The 21,505-nt window shown below is 35.8% G+C and overlaps 1 protein-coding gene across 1 annotated transcript in view; it reads left to right on the plus strand.

Annotated features, from left to right (window-relative positions):
* The window catches only part of LOC102735413 (protein TALPID3), an 83,532-nt gene that overhangs the window by 44,284 nt on the left and 17,743 nt on the right, over positions 1–21,505 (plus strand). Inside the window, exons 17-18 of the mRNA XM_081830446.1 lie at positions 1,489–1,643; positions 3,299–3,395. Coding sequence (XP_081686572.1) covers positions 1,489–1,643; positions 3,299–3,395 — 252 coding nt within the window. The remainder of the gene's footprint in view (positions 1–1,488; positions 1,644–3,298; positions 3,396–21,505) is intronic.

Genomic DNA, 21,505 nt, shown 5'->3' on the forward strand with positions numbered 1-21,505 from the left:
CCCTCTCCCACTCCCCCTGCTTGTGTTCCCTCTTTCACTGTGTGTCTCTCTGTCAAATAAATAAGTAAAATTTAAAAAATAAATTAAAAAAAGAATATAAACAAGCCAATATATAAGGCCTGGAACAATAGTTAATCTGAATGATGGATATTATTACCATTATTAAATTAATAATATCATGCTAGATAATTAATGACAATAAAATAGGTGACAATTTTGAGAAATTGTTTTGTACAGATTGAATCTGGAAAAGTAAAAATTAAAACTCAGGGTATATATTTTGTTTTATGTAAAACTCACCTAAAAATAGAGATTAACATAAAAGATCAGAGGGTAATTTATTTGCTATACCTAAGAAATTGTCAGTATACTGACTTTATTTTAGAGAGGGAAAGGTGGAGGGAGGGTCAGAGAGAGAATCTTAAGCCCCAAAACGGGGCTCCATCTCACAACCCTGAGATTATGACCTGAGTTGAAATCAAAAGGAAATGCTTAACCAACTAACTGAGCCACCCAGGCACCCTCTACACTGACTTTTTTTTTTTAATACACTGACTTTAAATGGAAAATATTTATGGTGTCTTTAAAATATTATTTCATTTAAAACAATTTGCTTATGTATAATGCTTCAGATCTAGATCTATTTCTGTTGACTACAATGAGATATACTGTGCTAAATATTTAAAAGGTGGCCATTAATTAGGAAAAACAGAATTTTCTAAGAAATATTTGAGCAGGAATGTAAAATAAAGAACAATGGGAGTTGGAAAATGAGGATTTTAATTCCTCTTACTAGCTCTCTGCTTTTTTGGATAGTCCGTTAACTTCCCTGAGCCTTAGCTTTGTCAGTAAATGATAGTTATAAAACTACCTGACCTGCCTACCTTACAGAATGATTGTAATATTCAAATTAAATGATAATGTATGTGAAAGTGCTTGGAGTATAAGGTACAATATAAATGTACCATGATATTATTAGATAAATAGATAGCTTTGCTCCTATTGCCTTCTTTTTATTGATTTGATTGAGATGCCATTTGGATGAGGAAAAGAACGTAATCATTTGAAGAAAAATATCTATAGAACAGAGCTAAGCAATACTAACATTTTCTAGCTAGGCGATTACCCCTTGCTTTCCTATTACATTTTAGAAAGAAAGTATTCTACTGACTCATACTGATAGAAAAGGTAAGCTGGAATGCTAGGAGTTGATGTGAAGGAGTGGGGTTGGGTGTAGACTGTATGAGCAACTTGTTGACTGGAAACTTAGAATAGTCCATAGACTTGTCTGGACATAGGTACTTTTTGCATTCTCTACAAGCTTTGGTTTTAATTGCAAGGAAGACTTGGTACCAGATTATTTTGGTTGAAGTACACTGCTACTTCTTATTCAGCAGTGAGAAATATTGGTAATTTTAGTCAATTATTTGTTCTTTTTCTAAGATAAATTAAACAATTTTTACTTTTTGTTTATATCTTTGATAACAGGTGGTGGTTATGAAGATTCATGTGCTAGTCATGGTCCAATGAGTTTGGGAGAATTGGAATTGCAGCCGAATTCTAACCCTGCCCTTCCCACAACACTTTTCACAGCACAAAAAAATGATGTTATGTTATCAGGAGCTACTGAAGATATTCATCAGGTACCCAATTAATAACATTTGTACTTTACTTAAAATGAATATGGTAACAATATTGTCTTAACATGGCATACTGTCAAGAGCATAGTCTTTGGAGTCATGCTTCCTTTATTTACTAATTCACGCTTGGATACAAATCTTAGCTTTTAGGATTCTAGCAGTGACCTTGAATACATAGCCTTTTTCTAAGCCTCAGTTTCCTCATATATATATATATATAAAGTGCTTGTCATCTAGTTAGGTAGCTATTATCATTTATACTTTGGATCCCCATGCGATATCGAGCTCAGTAATTTGCCATGGTAGGTACTCAAGAATTATTTATTATATTAAAATTCGCAAAAGTTGTTAACATGAAAGCATAAGAAATTTCATACTGAGTTAGGCCAGTGGCCCGTGTAATCTTGTGTACTGAAAAAATAAATTACTCTTCAACATGTAAAGAAATGTTCATGTTATTAAGAACAGTTTTGTATCTGTGTAATAGCAATGCATTTCTCACTGTAGATTAATGTATTCACTAAGTATTTATTGCATGGTATTGTATAGCATTGCACAGTGTTGGTATTACTGGTTGCCACCTCAGGAGTTTCCTGGGTGAGATTCAAAACTGGCTTCCTATGCATGGAGAGCAAGGAGAGACTGACTAAAGACACAGACCACTTCAGAGTGGTGGGTGGCAGGTTCAGTAAGTAAGGGAACTTACTGATGAGGCTTGTCTTGGGCAGCTATAAGACAAGTAGATCTCTGCACCCACCCGCCAGAATCTTAAAAGTATATATGGAAGCCTTCATTTGGTTCAGTCAGGTATTCAGTCCAGATGGCCTCTTAACACCTTACTCTCTCAACAGCTGCTAGTATGGAAATAGTAGGTGGGACATATATTCCGAAGACAGGGAAGGAGTAAGGAGCCTCTGATTGCCTGGGTTCAGCTTGTGGGTCACCTGGTCATTGATAAGAATCCAGAGATAGCTTTTTAAATTCCTGTCAAAGTATATCTGATAGCTGTTTTCAGGAATTCATTCATACCTAAGCCCATAAAGCAGGAAAAGGAAGAAAGAAAATGGCTTCACAATTCGTGATGTGTGATTGTGAAAAAATGTGTGACTACTGTCAGTTTCAAATTTGGTTAGGTTATAGGTAAGGAAGAGAGACGACAGGGCTTATGGTAGAATATACATTTCTTGAATGGTGAAGGAGGGTAACAATTCCTACTCATTCTCTTGTGAGAATTAAATGATGTTACTATATATAAAAGCTCTTCGAAAATTACAGTGCATTATGCAGATTTTCGTTTTGTGTAAAAGTGGTTATATGGGAGAGCTTACAAGCAAATTAAGTTTTTATCCTGTCTAAATCCATCATGTGTATATATCTAGAATAGTTTGATTTATAAGGAGATCTGAATTCTCTAGTAAAAATAGAAATAATTTGAATATTTGAAATCTGTGTATATCCAAATCTTTTTAAAGATTTTATTTCCAATATCTTTTCATTAGTAATATGTACTCTATCACCCATTTAGCAATTAGAAAGCATGCATAATATTCAAATTTTATGTAAGAAACATCTAAATAATTTTATTGCTCAAAAATCTTTAAGTAACTTTAAAAGCAATATTATGACTTCATGTCTTAAATTCTTTATACCAACAAAAGCATGACCAAGATGTTAAGCAAGTTGAATGTAAGCCAGCACAAAGTCGTTTAATACGTGTAAGAAATAAATCTGATACTTCACTTTCACAGCAACAAGGTAAGATTTGTTTTCTTGTAATATAATAGTTTGATACTTGTCCTGATATTGAATAATGAGAATTCTTTATTTTTATATACATCTCATTCTTGTCTATAGTTTTTTTTGTGTTCTCTTGGTCCATTGGGATAAAGAATCTGGTATCATATTTGACTGTATGTGTGTTCTTTTTACCAATAAACACTATTTCTAATGGATTGTTAAAATTCTTAGGTAGTGTTTTTCCTTTAATTTTACCCTTTGGTTCTGGTACAATTGAATGCCTTTTTATCTACGTATAGGCCTATATCTGTGTCATAGTTGTCTATTTTAAATTGTAATATGATAAAAGCAGGGTCTATGGCTGTAAAGTGCTTTTTGTAAGGGCTATTTAGTGTTGTGGGTGATGTTGACAATAAGTACAACGTAAGAAAACCAAGGACTCTCACGCTAAATGCTATTAATATGAATGACCTTTTTTGTACTGCTCAAAGTTGTATGGTTGAACTTCATCTCTACCAACAGCGTCACAGCAGTTTGATGTTGCCTTTATGTTTCTGAAAGACTGTTGGCTTTGTGCTTTATTTACCTTCTTGCTTCTTAGTCATTTCAATTAAATATAACCCAAATTCTGAAACTTGGCAGTAGAAATTAAGATACCTTATGTTTTAAAACTTTATTTCCACAATCTAGGAAGAAGTATTAGGAATGTTTTGAGGAGTAGAATGTTTTTCTTTGCTTTTATAATTGTGTTTTTTGTTTCATTTATTGAATGCCAATATAATTGCAAATGTAACTTAGCAGTTAGTGTTACAGGGAAGACTTAAACGAGGAAGTACTCAAGATAATTATTCAAATTATGCTATGTAGGTTTTAGGTTTTCACTTTTCTGTTTTCTGTTCCTCTGTTGCTCCAACTTCTCAGAACTTTGCCTTCCTGACCACCTTTTCAACCTAACCATGGTACAGTAGTATTAATATTGTATTTTAGAATCCCATGAAAACTTGCTTGTAAAACTCTTATAGTATTTAAAACTGAATCATGACAGTATATAGATATGAGCAAATAAATGTTTCTAAGATAATATCAGGACTGACTTGATGTCCTTCTGCTGAGTACTGTTACCATTCATGGTCAAATACTATATATTTAAGTTAGGTTTTTAAAAGTTATAATTTCTTAAAATTATTAATAAATTTTGTCTCCTTGGGAGATATTGTATATAATGAAATAATAATTTTTCTCAATTGATAGGAAAATTTGTTTGGTAAGATTTTAAAGTATCTCTCTAGGAAAGTGACATTGTTTTCTGTGTCACATATATGAACATCTGACCACAAGGTGGCAATAGTTAAATTCTTACGACTCACAACGAGCTGTCATTAAGTACAATGTCATTAAATAATGTCTAATTAACATTTAATAAGTCAATAAAAATCATAAGAATAAAAGAAACCAAGATGTTAGCCCTTTAAAGGAAGTTTTATCTAGAAAGAATTTAGAACATTTGGACTTAATATATGTAATTTTTTTTTTTTCACTTAACTTTATATGTAGTACAGAAGTTAGGAAAGCAGACCTGTATCAGTTTTGACTGAGACAAATAAATACCCAGTAAGCTATAAATAGAACATTTTAAAATAGAAGCTAAATGTTTCACTCTGTAATTGATACACATCTCCATACTGAAAATTTTTTGAATGAATATGATTACCTTGGGAAATACAGTCAGTTATGACTTTTTTCCCATAAATTTTGTGGGATTTATTTTTTTTCTCTGATGCAACTCTAAGACATTGCCAAACATTTCAGAGAATAGGAGAGTCGGAGTGCCAAAATGATCTTCTAGGACTCTCAGGACTTTGGGTGACCTTGAAGGAATTCAATCCTATCTCTCATACAGAGGCCTTCAAGATTCCCTTTATCACAAGGGAATCAAAACCATCTTTTCTGACAGATAAATGCTTCTAAGAATACTTGAACCCCAAATTATGACTATTGCAGGGGGAAGTATCATGTTTTTATTTCACTTTGAAATGTGTATTAGTTTAATATGTGTATATAAAGAATCAAGAAGCTTACTAGCAGTAGCAGCTCTTTCAATGATCATTAAAAACTGACCAAAGATTTGGTAGGACATGGGTTCTAGCACTATGCTTCCAAGAAATCTGTAAAATCCTTGTTTTTCTCCCTCTTTGATTATGACTTTCAGGTTTTAATATAAAAGAGAGAAATCAAATTGATCTGACAGATGACTGTCTTTGGAATATAAGAGTGAAACTCTCATTTGGTATTGAATTCATTGCGTATATTTTCAACCATATGATACCACTTATCTGATTCTAGGTCTTGATTAATGATTTTATAGTGAAAGCAACCGTTTAAGTGATTTTAGTGAGTCATTTAATTTTTTTCCTTTTTATTATGCAAGTTAACTTTTACTGCATCTTTTACTGTGCAAGTTAACTTTCTTCCATATTAATGAGAGACTAGTTTTAAATCCACTTATTTGTTATAAACCCAGGAACAATTAAATTCTATAAAGTAATGCATTAAAATAGTTCATTTTATTTTTTTATTTTTTTTACATTCTATCAGTATCTTTTTACAGTCTATCAGTATAGTTGACACACAGTGTTACATTAGTTTTCTGAGTATAACATAATGATTTGACAAGTTTATACATTATGCTATGCTCATCACAAGTAGCTACTATCTACAACACTGTTACAATATCACTGACTATATTCCTTATGCTGTGCTTTTTATTCCTGTGAGTTATTCATTCCGTAACTGGAAGCCTGTATCTTCCACTTTCCTTAACCCGTTTTGCCTATTTCCCCTCAACCCTTCTCTCTGGCAACCATCAGTTTATTCTCTGTATTTATAGGTCTGATTCTGTTTTTTGTTTATTCATTTGCTTTATTTTTTAGATTACAAGTAAGAGTGAAATCATATGGTATTTGTCTTTCTTAGTCTGACTTACTTCACTTAGCATAATACCCTCTATGGCCATCCATGTTGTCTCAGATAGCACAATCTTACCCCTTTTTATGACTGTGTATATTGCTGTGGGGTGTGTGTGTGTGCACCTGCATATCATATCTTCCTTATCCATTTATCTATCGATGGACACTTAAGTTGCTTCTATGTCTTGGCTATTGTAAATAATGCTGCAATAAACATAGAGGTGTATATATCTTTTAGAATTAGTATTTTTATTTTCTTTGGGTTAAGTATCCAGTAGTGGAATTGTTGGATCATATGGTATTTTTGTTTTTAATTTTTTGAGGACCTCTGTATTTTCCACAGTGGCTGTAACAATATACATTCCCACCAACAGTATTCAAGGGTCCCTTTTTCTCCACATACTTGCCAACACTTGTTATTTCTTGTCTTTTTTATTTTAGCCATTCTGACAGATATGAGGTCATATCTCCTTGTGGTTTTGATTTGCATTTCCCTGATGATTAGTGATGTTGAGCATCTTGTTATGTTTCTGTAGACCACTTGTATATCTTTTTTAGAAAAATGTCTATTTAAGTCCTCTGCCCATTTTTTAACCAGATTGTTTTTTAGTGTTGAGTTATAAAAGTTCTTTATATATTTTAGATATTAACCCCTTATTGGATATATCATTTGCAAATACCTTCTCCCATTTTGTTTTATTGATGGTTTCCTTCACTGTGCAAAAGCTTTTTATTTTGATGTGGTCCCAATAATTTATTTTTGCTTTTGTTTCTCTTACCTTAGGAAACATGTCTAGAAAAGTGTTGCTATGGCTGATGTCAGAGAAATTACTGCTTGTGTTCTAGGATTTTTATGGTTTCAGCCTCACACTTAGGTCTTTAATCCATTTTGAATTTATTTTTGTATGTGGCATTAGAAAGTGGGCCAGTTTCATTATTTTACATGTAGCTATCCAGTTTTCCCAACACAAAATAGTTCACTTTAAAAACAATATTTTCTTCCTGGGGTGCCTGGGTGGCTCAGTTGGTTAAGCGGCTGCCTTTGGTGCAGGTCATGATCTTGGGGTCCTGGGATCAAGCCCCGCATCGGGGAATCTGCTTCTCCCTCTCCCTCTGCTCCTCCCCCCTGCTTGTGTGCTTGCTCTTTCTCTCTCTCTCTCAAATAAATAAATAAATAATCTTTAAAAAAATATTTTCCTCTTTAGTTTTTCTCTTAAAATTTTAAGACCGTCATAATAAATAATAATTAGAAAGTCAAACATGCTTTACATACTCTAATCAAAGGGGAAAATTAGATCATATGTTTTGTGCTTAAATGTTAGGCAGATTAGTTGTCAATTTGCTTGAAAATCACAGCATTCTTGGGGCACCTGGGTGGTGCAATTGGTTAAGCATCTAATTCTTGGTTCCGGCTCAGGTCGTGATATTAGGGTCATGAGACTGAGCCCCAAGTTGTACTCTGTGCAGAGTCTGCTTAGGACTCTCTCTCCTGCCCCTCCCTACCATGCTCTCTTTCTCTAAAATAAATAATCTTAAAAAAAATCACATCATTCTTCAGGTTTTATATTTGTAGGCTATATATATCGATCAGTAAATATGTATCAAAGTGCTAAAAATAATAAGTATAATTATAATAACGTATCAGAAGCAGGTTACATTTTTGTGGGAAATATACTTAAAGTATCACAGATATTTTTGACATTATGTCCTGAGTTTAATCCTAGCCATTTTAGCACCCTTTATATCTCACATACAGTGATTGTGATTTGTGTTATGTATATTTAGGAGCTATTTCTGACCACATGTGCAAATGAAATCATTTTTGTTCTTTAATAAAGTGGTAAATTTTTTCCCTTTGTATTTGAAATATAGCTAAATTATGATAGCTGTCAAAATTATAATTGATCTCAATTATTTCAAAATCACAATTAAAAGTTTGAGTTCATTTTTTTCTCTTCAGGTATGACAGTGATATCAAAATCATGTGTGTAGATCTCTGATAGGGAGGGGATGGGACACAGACCAATACATTTGCCAAAATTCCACAAATCCAAATGTGTAATAAGCATTGTCTGAGTAAATGTGTCTTCTACAAATTCATGCTATTATTGATTAATAAAACAGAAATTCACTTTAAAATGTTTCTGAATTGGGGAGTTCTGTTTCTGCCTTGGATGAGGGAAGTAGAAAGAATGTCACTTCCACCCTAACTATCATAAAATGTCAGATAAACTACAAAATCACAACATTTCTTGAACCTATCAAAGAGCTTGTGATGCAGAGCAACTAAGTAGCCTGAAGTCCAAGAAATACAGACTCCTCTAAAGAGATGGGACACAAGCACTATCTCACTGTGCCAGAGCATAGTCACAGGAAGACACACCAGGCACCATGCAAGTGGGTAAGATATATTTGGCCAAACTTTTTCAATGGGTTGCTAAAGGCCAAGTGTAAAACCATCAAAGCTACAGATACGAGGGGAGTTGATGCTCACTTGCAGTCTCTTCTCCACGACCTCTAGAACAGGAAAGTTTGGGAGGCAGGATAGAAGACTAGACAGATTATCCTTCACTGGTACAGGCCCGGAAGAAGAGGGACTTCGACTTAATAGAAAGACCAGATGCCCCATTTGGACCCTTTTCACATAAGAACAAAATTCTTAAGTCACTGGGAAAGGGGCAGCATATCCATCACCTCTGGAGCACAGGTGAAAACCCACTGTGGCTGCCAGAAGTGTAAAGAAAAAAACATCCACTCTTGGTGAAGAGGAAGGAAATAGTCTTAGGCCCAAAATCTTATATTAATACCATTAAAAGTCTCTCACTGCTGGCAGAAGCGTAGGAAAGTCTCCTCCATAAAACTCGCTAAAGGGACAAGGCAGAATTTGGCTGCCACAGGGAGGAGAGACAGGATCACTGAGAAAACTCCACCACAAGACCCAGGTGTGTGGGATCTGCCTGGGACTGAGGCTGGACCAGGACAACAGAAAACTATCCCTTCTGTATCTCTCACCATGTGAGCAACAAATAGTGAGTAACAAGCAGCAGCAGTCTAATATAGTCAAGGCACAAGAGTGTAGAGAAACACTCCCTGTCTGGAACAGAAGTTCAGTGAAGGCTGAAAGGTGAAGGTGGAACAGGAACATTAAGAAAAACACTCTGGCATCCTAGTCTATGCTGAACACAAAGTGACGCTCGAGCATTTTGGGAAGCTGGTGGTACACCAAAGTTAACTGCAGCAACAACAAAACTCAAAGCCAACTTAACTCCTGACTTGATTTACTCAACTTCTCATACTAATAGCCTAATTGAAGAAAAAGTGTTCCCATTTCCACGTTCAAATACTACATATCTCAGTCTCTGTTGTCTTACACAAAATGTCTGGCATTCAGTCAAAAGCTCAAGCATAAAAAAAGCAAGAAAAGGGGTTCCTGGCTGGCCTAGTCAGAGGAGTGTGTGACTCTTGATCTCGGAGTTGTGTGTTTGAGCCCCACATTGGGTGTGGAGATTACTTAAATAAATAAAACTTAAAAAAAAAAAAAAGCGCAAGAATACAAGTCACTCTTAAGAGACCAGGCAGTCAAGACAACAAGACTCATAGAAGACTCAGATATTGGAACTTAAAATTAACTATGATCAATGTGTTAAAGACCCTAGTAGAAAAGATAGACAAAACATGCATGAACAGATGGGAATTTGAGCAGAGAGATGGAAATTATAAGAAAGCTTCAAATAGAAGTGTTGTAGTAAACCAGTAGTAAAGATGAAGAATGACTTAATCAGGCTTATCAGGTTCAGCCGGCCAAGGAATCAGTAAACTTGGCAACAGTCAGTAGATGTTGAAACACAAAAAGAAAGAAGAGTGAAAAAAATCTGAGCATTCAAGAGCAATATCAAATATCCAAACACACATGGAATTGGAATACCAGTAAGAAAAGAGAAAGCAAACAGAACAGTAAGAATATTTGATGAGATAATGACCAATAATTTTATAAGAAAAACAGAACATTAAACCACAAATCCAAGAATCTCAGAGGAAGTTCAAGCAAGATTAAAAGAAAAAATACTTATACACATTGTATTCAAACTGCTAAAAACCAAAGACAAAATATTGAAGAAAGCCAGAGAAAAAAGGTAGACTACTTACAGAAGAGCAAATATAAGAAATATGTCAGCTTTTCTTATTATAAGACATATAGTCCAGAAGACAAAACAGTAACATTTTAAAGTGCTGAAAGGGAAAAAACAAAAAAACCTCAGTCGACCCAGAATTCTATATCCAGCAAAAATGAAGGCAAAATAAATACTTTTTTTCCAGGTAAACAAAACCTGAGAGACAGGCATGTACCCAAACAAGCAAACAAACAAACGAAAAACCTTAAAGGAAATTTTCAGGTAGAAATTAAATGATACCAGATAGAAACTTGGATTTATACAAAGAAATGAAGAGCTTCCGAGCTGGCTAAAGTGAAGGTATAAATAAAAGATTTCTTATTTTTTTGGTCACTATAAAAGATAATTAACTGTCAAATGCAAAAATATTGTTTTTAGTGACTATAAAAATAAATGACAACGATAGCATGATAAATGAGATACAAGAATTGAAAGTATACTGATGAAAGCTTCTTACAGTATATGTTATGATATAATGTGATTTGAAAGTGGATGATGGTAAGGGATAGATGTATATTGTAAACTCTAGAGTAACCATTAAAATATGTTTAAGTAGTACTAAATTAAATACATACTCAGTTATTCCAAAAGCAAGTAGAAAATTAGGGGAAAAGGGCTAACAATAGCAAAAAGAACAAAAAAGAAATAAGATGATTGATTTAAATCTAATTTGCTGATGCATGATTATAAAAAATGTACAAAGATCAATGATATTTCTTTGAACTAGCAATGAAAATTGGAAATTATCATTAAAAACTACAATTTAGGGGTGCCTGGGTGGTTCAGTTGGTTAAGCTTCTGCCTTCGGTTCAGGTCATGATCTCAGGGTCTTGGGATCGAGCCCTTTGTCAGGCTCCCTACTCAGCGGGGACTCTTCTTCTCCCTCTGCCTCTGCCATTCCCCCCAGCTCATGCTCTCTCTCTCTCTCAAAATAAATAAATAAAATATTTTTAAAAATTAAAAAATAAAATAAAAACTACAATTTATCATAGCAACAGAAACATGAAATACTTAGGTATAAATCTAATAAAATATTTGCAAGATTTGTGTGCTAAAAACTACAAAAAGATCTGATGAGAGAAATCAAAGACTTAAATAAATGGATAGATGATAAATGTTCATAGATGAAGACTGGAAATTAAGATGTCTGTTCTCCCCAAATTGACCTACAGATTCAGTGCAATCTCAATCAAAATTCTAACAAGGTTTTGGTAGAAATTGACAAGCTCATAAGGAAATGCAGAGAGCTGGAATAGCCAAAGTAATTTTAAAAAGAAAAAGTAGGATGGGAAAAATGAAGGGGAGGGAAATCGGAGGGGGAGAGGAACCATGAGCGACTATGGACTCTGAGAAACAAACTGAGGGTTCTAGAGGGGAGGGGGGTGGGGGGATAGGTTAGCCTGGTGATGGGTATTAAAGAGGGCACGTACTGAATGGAGCACTGGGTGTTATATGCAAACGATGAATCATGGAACACTACATCAAAAACTAATGATGTAATGTATGGTGATTAACATAACATAATAAAATAAAATTTAAAAAAAAGAAAAAGTTGGGAGATTTACACTATGACTTCAAAACATTTTATAAAGCTATAGTAATCATGATAGTGTAGTATTGGCACAAAGATGAACAGGTAGATAGGTCAATGGAATAGAATATAGAATCCAAAAGTAGTCTACACATTTATGATCAGTTGATTTTTTTCACAAATGGCAAAGATTTTAATGAAGAAAGGATAATCTTTTTAACAAATGGGAAAAAGTAGAGAGAGAAGCAGACTCCCTGCTAAGCAGGGAGTCCGATGCGGGACTAGATCCCAGGACCCTGGGATCATGACCCGAGCTGAAAGCAGACACTTAATTGACTGAGCCACCCAGGCACCCTTAAAAAATTATTTTTAAAACAAGAGTATTTCCATTGAGCATTTGAGATTAGCACACACAATATTTTCTGTTTCTAGTTAGCTGCTATTAATTACAAAACACAAATGTTCCAGACTTCTAGCTTGAATGAAATGTATTCTTAAATAAACACCTAGAAATCCCATTTCTATTATATTGAACACATAATGTATTATAAAAGTAGAGCAAAATATGCCCCCAAATTTTTGCCTTTGGCCTTAGCCTTTTCCCCATCTCACTCCAAACAAAGGTCTAACATCATGTAGGTAGGCTTAACATAGCTAGCTTTATAAAATATCATTAAACATTTTTTTAAGTGGGAAAAATCTCCCAAGATTATTTTTTGCTACAGAAAATAACACTGATGAAGTATAAACATGTAATTCAGGCCTAATGGCAGCTCTTAGAAGACACGTCTTACCACAGCAAACCGGTGATAGTTTAGGAATAAAAAGTAATGAGAGTGATAGACACTGAAGGTGGGAGGGACAAATTAAAAATAAGGAGCTTAGGAACGTGAAGTCTTTGACGCAGATTTTATTGACTTTTGAATAGTGTTTATGACATCTATTTAAAAAGAAGAAAATCTAAGGGGGCTGTCTTTAAACATAGTTCTCATTGCCAATAGTATTTGGTCTAGGGAGAATTCAGATTACTTTCTCTCCTATTTCCTTTCCTACATAGTATCATCTCCTTTAAGGTGTAGAAGAGATAAAGAACTGGACTTATATGATGTTGTTCAGAAGCAATAGGGTACTAATTAGCTGGAACTAAGTTTTCTAAGATAGATTTTTTTTCTGCCTTTCATCCTCTCTAGCTTTTCTTTTCTCCTTGAAACCTCAATTTTTAGAAGAACCTGTATGTTTGGAATAATGAGCAGCTGTGCTCCATGAAGTGTGTAGGGATAATTGTCTTATTCATTATACAGCTTAATGCTTCTTTTCTCCTTCCTCCCCCAACTAACCTGGCTGGTTTGGGTAATGGGACAAGGAAGCAGATACTGTGAAGTAGCTAGTGCATCAATTAAACAGTCCTGTATTCTTTCTCCCACCTGTAGTGGGACCTCCAATTACTCGGTCTTACTTCTCTTGGCTGACTATTCCGGGGGCCCCGTATCTTGCCTGACCTATATGGTTGACCCATTTCAGTTCTGTCTTATCACTATCCCAGACTTCCATGTCTCTTTGATCTGTGCTAATCCCCACTCTGCATTCCTCCTACTTTCAAGGGTCTCTGATTTTGTTCTCTGGTCATGAAGTCCTGCTGGATGATGATGCTATTTGTGCAATTATAGCCTGTTAGCAAATTGTGCTGTGGGGCTTGAGCTGGACTTTTGCCATTCCCCAGTAATTCTTTTATTAATTTCATATTGACCTTCACCCCAGGTAGCACCTGTTCCAGCCCTTCTCCTCAAATCCTTAATCTCAGATTTATCCCTCAATTCTTTTTGATACATGCTTTTGCTTTTCGAAGGTCTGCTCTTTAAAATGTGAGCATTTATAGCTACTGTAGCCCCAGCTTCTTATGGCTCTACTTTAGTCCTTTAGTTTTTTTTTTTTCCTTTTGGGTTGAAGAAGGGGTTGTGCTTTTTTTCCTCTATAAAGGTAACTCTTCCACCTTCAGCCTTGATCCCATCTCATTCTACTCTTGACAAAGTGAGAGGGAGAAAGATACAGTCCTGAGAGAAGAAAAGAGTATGTGTAGAGAAAGGAAGGGAGGGAAAAGAAAGAAGGGAAAAGGGGGTTAAATGAGATAGTGGAGAAGGAAGGGGGAGGAGAGGAAAGAACAGAAAGATAGGGATGGCATTCAGGTGAGAAAAGGGGGGAAGGACAAATAAGGGGATAGGGAATGAGTATAGAATTAGAGGGATCACTTATTTTCATCTACGGAATGAGGGACGGCTTGATGATCCTACAAGCCACTTGTAGCCATGCACACTTCATAATTCTATTCTTTCCCTCATCCTCCTGTTACCTGTACTTCCTAAGCTCCCGCCCCACCCTCACCCCCACTTCCATGCCTTTTTCAATGTCTTTATTTAGAACTATCGCCTACCCTGCCCTCTGACACAACCTCCACATCCCCCACAGACATTCTTGATCCACTCTGTGTCCTTGAAGGGCCCATACCATTTGTTGTATACTTCACTTTTAGCCCTCATTAGTATCATACTTTGTAGGACTATTTTCTTATAGCCTTTTCCAAAACTTCTGTAGGAAGTAAATTTCCTTGCAAATGGCAAGATTTCTTTTTTTTGATGGCTGAGTAGTATTCCATTGTATATATGTATACCACATCTTCTTTAACCATTCATCTGTCAGTGGACATCTGGGCTCTTTCCATAGTTTGGCTATTGTGGACATTGCTGCTATAAACATTGGGGTGCATGTGCCCCTTTGGATCACTACATTTGTATCTTTAGGGTAAATACCCACTAGTGCAATTGCTGGGTCGTAGGCTAGCTCTATTTTCAACTTTTTGAGGAACATCCATACTGTTTCCCAGAGTAGCTGCACCAGCTTGCATTCCCACCAACAGTGTAGGAGGGTTCCCCTTTCTCTGCATCCTCGCCAAATCTGTTGTTTCCTGACTTGTTAATTTTAGCCATTCTGACCGGCGTGAGGTGGTATCTCATTGTGGTTTTGATTTCTATTTCCCTGATGCCGAGTGATGCTGAGTGTTTTTTCATGTGTCCGCTGGCCATTTGTATGTCTTCTTTGGAGAAATGTCTGTTCGTATCTTCTGCCCATTTCTTGATTGGATTATTTGTTCTTTGGGTGTTGAGTTTGATAAGTTCTTATAGATTTTGGATACTAGCCCTTTATCTGATATGTCATTTGCAAATATCTTATCCCATTCTGTCAGTTGTCTTTTGGTTTTTTCAACTGTTTCCTTTGCTCTGCAAAAGCTTTTTATCTTGATGAAGTCCCAATAGTTCATTTTTGCCTTTGTTTCTCTTGCCTTTGAAGATGTGTCTAGCAAGAAGTTGCTCCAGCCGAGGTCGAAGAGGTTGCTGCCTGTGTTCTCCTCTAGGATTTTGATGGATTCCTGTCTCACATTTAGGTCTTTCATCCATTTGGAGTCTATTTTTGTGTGTGGTGTAAGGAAATGGTCTAGTTTCGTTCTTCTGCATGTGGCTGTCCAATTTTCCCAACATCATTTGTTGAAGAGACTGTCTTTTTTCCATTGGATATTCTTTCCTGCTTCGTTGAAGATTAATTGACCTAGAGCTGAGGGTCCATTTCTGGGTTCTCTCTTCTGTTCCATTGATCTGTGTGTCTGTTTTCGTACCAGTACCATACCATCTTGATGATTACAGCTTTGTAATAGAGCTTGAAGTCTGGAATTGTGATGCCACCAGCTTTGGTTTTCTTTTTCAACATTCCTTTGGCTATTTGGGGTCTTTTCTGGTTCCATACAAATTTTAGGATTATTTGTTCCATTTCTGTGAAAAAAGTTGATAATGTTTTGATTGGGATTGCATTGAATGCATAGATTGCTCTAGGTAGCATAGACATTTTAACAATATTTGTTCTTCCAATCCATGAGCATGGGACATTTTTCCATTTCTTTGTGTCCTTCCTCAATTTATTTCATGAGTGTCCTGTAGTTTTCTGAGAACAGATCATGGATATCCTGCCATGTTCCTGACCTTAGGGGAAAAGCTCTCAGTTTTTCCCCATTGAAAATGATACTTGCTATGGGCTTTTCATATATGGCTTTTATGATATTGAGGTTTTACCCTCTATCCCTACACTGTGAAGAGTTTTAATCAAGAAAGAATGCTGTACTTTGTCAAATGCTTTTTCTTTATCTGTTGAGAGGATCGTATGGTTCTTTTCCCTTTTTTTATTTATATAGTGTATCACATTAATTGATTTGCAGATGTTGAGCCACCCTTGCAGCCCAGGAATAAATCCCACTTGGTTGTGGTAAATAATCCTTTTAATGTACTGTTGGATCTTATTGGCTGGTATCTTGGTGAGAATTTTTGCATCCATGTTCATCAGGGATATTGATATCTGTAATTCTCCCTTTTGGTGGGATCTTTGTCTGGTTTTGGGATCAAGGTAATGCTGGCCTCATAGAATGAGTTTGGAAGTTTTCCTTCCATTTCTATTTTTTGGAACAGCTTCAGAAGAATAGGTATTAATTCTTGTTTAAATGTTTGGTAGAATTCCCCTCAGAAGCCATCTGACCCTGGACTCTTGTTTGTTGGGAGATTTTTGATGACTGCTTCAATTTCATTGCTGGTTATGGGTCTGTTCAGGTTTTCTGTTTCTTCCTGTTTCAGTCTTGGTAGTGTGTATGTCTCTAGGAATGCATCCATTTCTTCCAGATTGCCTAATTTGTTGGCATATAATTGCTCATAATATGTTCTTACAATTGTTTGTATTTCTTTGATTTTGGTTGTGATCTCTCCTCTTTCATTCATGATTTTATTTATTTGGGTTTTTCTCTTTTCTTTTTGATAAGTCTGGCCAGGGGTTTATCAATCTTATTAATTCTTTCAAAGAATCAGCTCCTAGTTTTGTTGATCTGTTCTACTGTTCTTTCGGTTTCTGGTTCATTGATTTCTGCTCTAATCTTTATTAATTCTCTTCTCCTGCTGGGTTTAGGCTTTATTTTCTCCTTTACATGTTCTTTCTCCAGTTCCTTTAGGTGTAAGGTTAGGTTGTGTATTTGAGACCTTTCTTGTTTCTTGAGAAAGGCTTGTATTGCTATATACTTCTCTCTTAGGACTGCCTTTGCTGCATCCCAAAGATTTTGAACGGTTGTGTTTCGTTTTCATTTGTTTCCATGAATTTTTAAAATTCTACTTTAATTTCCTGGTTGACCCATTCAGTCTTTAGTAGGATGCTCTATAGCCCCTATGTATTAGAGTTCTTTCCAAATTTCCTCTTGTGATTGAGTTCCAGTTTCAAAGCATTGTGGTCTGAAAATATGCAGGGAATGACCCCAATCTTTTGGTACTGGTTGAGACCTGATTTGTGACCCAGTATGTGATCTATTCTGGAGAATGTTCCATGTGCACTCGAGAAGAATGTGTATTCTATTGCTTTAGGATGGAATGCTCTGAATATATCTATGAAGTCCATCTGGTCCAGTGTGTCATTCAAAGCCCTTGTTTCCTTGTTAATCTTCTGCTCAGATGATCTGTCCATTGCAGTGAGGGAGGGTATTAAAGTCCCCTACTATTATTGTTTTATTATCAATGTGTTTCTTTAATTTTGTTATTACTTGGTTTATATAATTGGCTGCTCCCATGTTAGGGGCATAAATATTTACAATTGTTAAATCTTCTTGTTGGATAAACCCTTTAATTATGAAATAGTGTCCTTCCTCATCTCTTATTACAGTCTTTGGTTTAAAATCTAATTTGTCTGATATAAGGATTGCCACCCAGCTTTCTTTTTATGTCCATTGGCATGATAAATGGTTTTCCACCCCCTCACTTTAAATCTGGAGGTATCTTTGGGTCTAAAATGAGTCTCTTGCAGATGGCATATCAGTGGGTCTTGCTTTGATACCCTGTATCTTTTGATTGGGGCATTTAGCCCATTTACATTCAGAGTAACTATTGAAAGATATGAATTTAGTGTCATTATATTACCTGTAAAGTCACTGTTTCTGTATATTGTCTCTGTTCCTTTCTGTTCTATGTTACTTTTGGGCTCTCTCTTCGCTTACAGGATACCTTTTAATATTTCTTGCCGGGCTGGTTTAGTGATCACAAATTCTTTTAGTTTCTCTTTGTCCTGGAAGCTTTTTATCTCTCCTTCTATTTTGAATGACATCCTAGCTGGGTAAATTATTCTTGGCTGCATGTTTTTTTTCATTTAGCACCTGAATATATCATGCCAGTCCTTTCTGGCCTGCCAGGTCTCTGTGGATAGGTCTGCTGCCAGTCTAATGTTTCTACCCTTGTAGGCTATGGACTTCTTGCCCTAAGCTGCTTTCAGGATTTTCTCTTTGTCTCTGAGATTTGCAAGTTTCACTATTACATGTCGGGGTGTTGACCTATTTTTATTGATTTTGAGAGGGGTTCTCTGTGCCTCCTGGACTTTGATGCCTGTTCCCTTCCCCAAAGTAGGGAAGTTCTCTGCTGTAATTTGTTCCAGTATCCCTTCTGCCCCTCCACCTTCCTCTTCATCTGGGGTCCCAGTTTTTCTAATACTGTTTTGCTTTATGGTATCACTTATCTCTTGAATTCTCCCCTTGTGATCCAGTAGTTGTTTATCTCTCTTTTCCTCAGCTTCTTTATTCTCCATCATTTTGTCTTCTATATCATTAATTCTCTCTTCTGCTAGAGGGAAGTTTTGATGAGGAGAAGGATATTTGCATGGTCTTAAAGTATCTCCTCCCAGATTGGCTTATTAGTTGAAAGGGAAAACAAAAGATAATGTGTTGATTGGGCAATCAAAATTAATATCACCATAGGGGGCAGATAAACACTGTGTGCTTCCAGATAGGATATCTGAGCAGGGTACAATATTTCCTATGTAATATTCTGCCCAAGAATGCATAACCTGAATGTAGCCATTGGCAAGAATCACACCAACCTAAAACACGGGAAGAGGTTAACAATTGTGAATCTGGGTAAGTGATATATGGGTGTTCTTTATACTATTCTTGCAGTTTTTCTCCAAGTTTGAAATTATTTCCAAATAAAAAGCAAAAGATTTTAAAAAGGTATTGCTTTATTTCAAAAATAATGTCAATATCGATTTGCATTTCTACTAGTATCAATTAAAAAATCGTAAATCAGGGTCAGAATAATGAAGGAAGCAAGGTGAGTGGTTTGCTACTTTAAATCATTTGGTTGGGGAAGTTTTTTTGAAGGAGTGGCATTTGCAGAGAATGAAGTGAAGGAGGAAATCTTGCAAACATCTTGGGAGGAGTATTCCATCTAGAAGGAATAGGAAGAATGAAGAATTTTGAGGTGGAAATGAGCTTGTTGTGCCCAAGCAAGAAGGCCAGTGTGGCTGGAGGGGTGTGTGCAAGTGGGGCAGTGGTGGGAAATGAGAAATGAGATGTAGACAGCAGATCACGTAGAGCCCTGTAGTCTCTGGGAAGGAGTTTGGATTTTTTTCTGAGTACGATGAGATTCCTGTGGAAGGTTTGAGCAAGGGAATGGCAAATTCTAATTTACATTTTTAAAAACATCCTCCTGGCAGCTGGCCAGAAAGCAGACTATGGGGAGACAATACTGGGAGCAGGGAAACCAACTGGAAGACTGTTGCAGTATTCCAGATGAGAGATGATAGTGGCGTGGGCACTGGTGGAGGTGTCACAGTGGTCAGGTTCAGGCTGTATGTCGATGGTATACCTGATAAAGTTGCTGAAGAATGAGTTCACTTCAAAAATTATTAAAGTGAATTAGATGTGGAATGTAATAGAAAGCACAGGCAAGGATTAATTCCTCCTAAGTTTCCAAAAGTTATTGGGTGAAGGATGGTGCCATCTACTGGGAAGACTGAAGGGAAAATCAGTCATTCTGTGTAGGGCACATGAAGTTTGAGAAGCCTAATACATCTCCAAGTGAAGAAACAGGTAGGCAGTTTGTTATTTGAAGCTCAGGGAAGGGGATATCAATCTGAGAGTTGACAGTGTAGATGCTATTTAAAGCTGTGGGTATGGATGAGATCACCTTAGGACTGAGTATAGAAAGGGAAGAGAAGCATCCCAGGTTTAAGATCCCAGACACCTTTAAGATTTAAAGCTAGAGAAGGTAGAGGGAGCCAGCAAAAGGGAAATTAGACCCAACAGGTGATCACCCCACAGTTTAAGGAACATGCTAGTTGGCTGTACATTTTATGGCTGGAAAGCACTAATTATTCTTTCTATGTTAACATCTGGCTCTCCATAACTTCTCACTGTTGGTTCTAGTTCTCCCCTACTGGGTGTTAGAAACAGGTCTCTCAGTGGGACAGTGTTTTAAATATTTGATGGCAGCAATCATAATCCAAAGTCTGCATGTTATGTTCCTTTTACTCTTCCTTATATTATATTGTTTCCAAGCTCTTTATTAATTTGACCATACTCCAGTCAGTATATCTTGCATAGAGTTAGGTATGCTAGGACAGAACACAGTCATTACCAAGTATGGTACATCTGTTTCTTCCCAAATATACAGTGATGAAACCAACATTTGTCAAATGCTTTGCAGCTGACAAAGAACTCTCATGTAGTGTAACTTTCATTTTCACAGCAAACTTGTATGTACAGATGTTTTTATTGTTGTTGGTGGTAGTTTTATTATACAGATGGGAAAACAGAGGCTTGGAGAGGTTAAGTAGCCTCACTACTCTTAGATTATACCAATGTTTACAGAAGTTATTAAACACTATTGCTCAATACTGTGGTTTTCAGTGTTCTAATAAAACTGACCAAGATATTTTTCAGTGACTTGATATCAAGCCAAGTTTCCTACCTTCTGTAGGTGTGCAGTTGATTTTTTTAAGCATAATATTTTTCAACCTTAATATTATCTTGAGAAGTTTCTCAACTTGTCTCTCCGATATACACTTTTGTTCCCCTTTTGTCTATTATCTACTCAGAGCAAGAGTGATCTTTTAAAAATATGAATCAGATCACATGACTCCCTGCTCAAAACCCCGAAAGACCTTTTTTGCCTCAGAAAAAAGTCCAGACTGCTCACTGTGACCTCAAAGGCTCTGTGTGATTTGGCCTTTGTCTTATTCTCTGAAATCATATCAATATCTGTTTATGAGATAAAACTTACTAAATGCATTTAGTTGTTTTTTTCTTATAAAATTTATGCCAGTTCATTAGGTTGATATCTATATCTATATCTGTAAGCACCGCTAAGGTAGAAATAGGCAGTTCCTGAAGAAGTATATAAATAATTATCAGTATGCCTCATAATAGAAATGGTACCAATTTATTTTTTTTCATAAGTTAGCCCAAAGTCTAACAAATACATTTACTGATAAATTCAAGACAAACTGCCTTTGTTGATCATTTTGTAAAAGAGTTGATTCCATGAGCTGAGAAAAACTTTTAACAGACTTAACAGAATTGATTCATTGTTGAGTGACACATTTATTCTTTTTTTTTTTTTT

Source organism: Leptonychotes weddellii, chromosome 9 (assembly GCF_054177405.1).
Source record: "Leptonychotes weddellii isolate Sample4059 chromosome 9, ASM5417740v2, whole genome shotgun sequence".
NCBI lineage: Eukaryota > Metazoa > Chordata > Mammalia > Carnivora > Phocidae > Leptonychotes > Leptonychotes weddellii.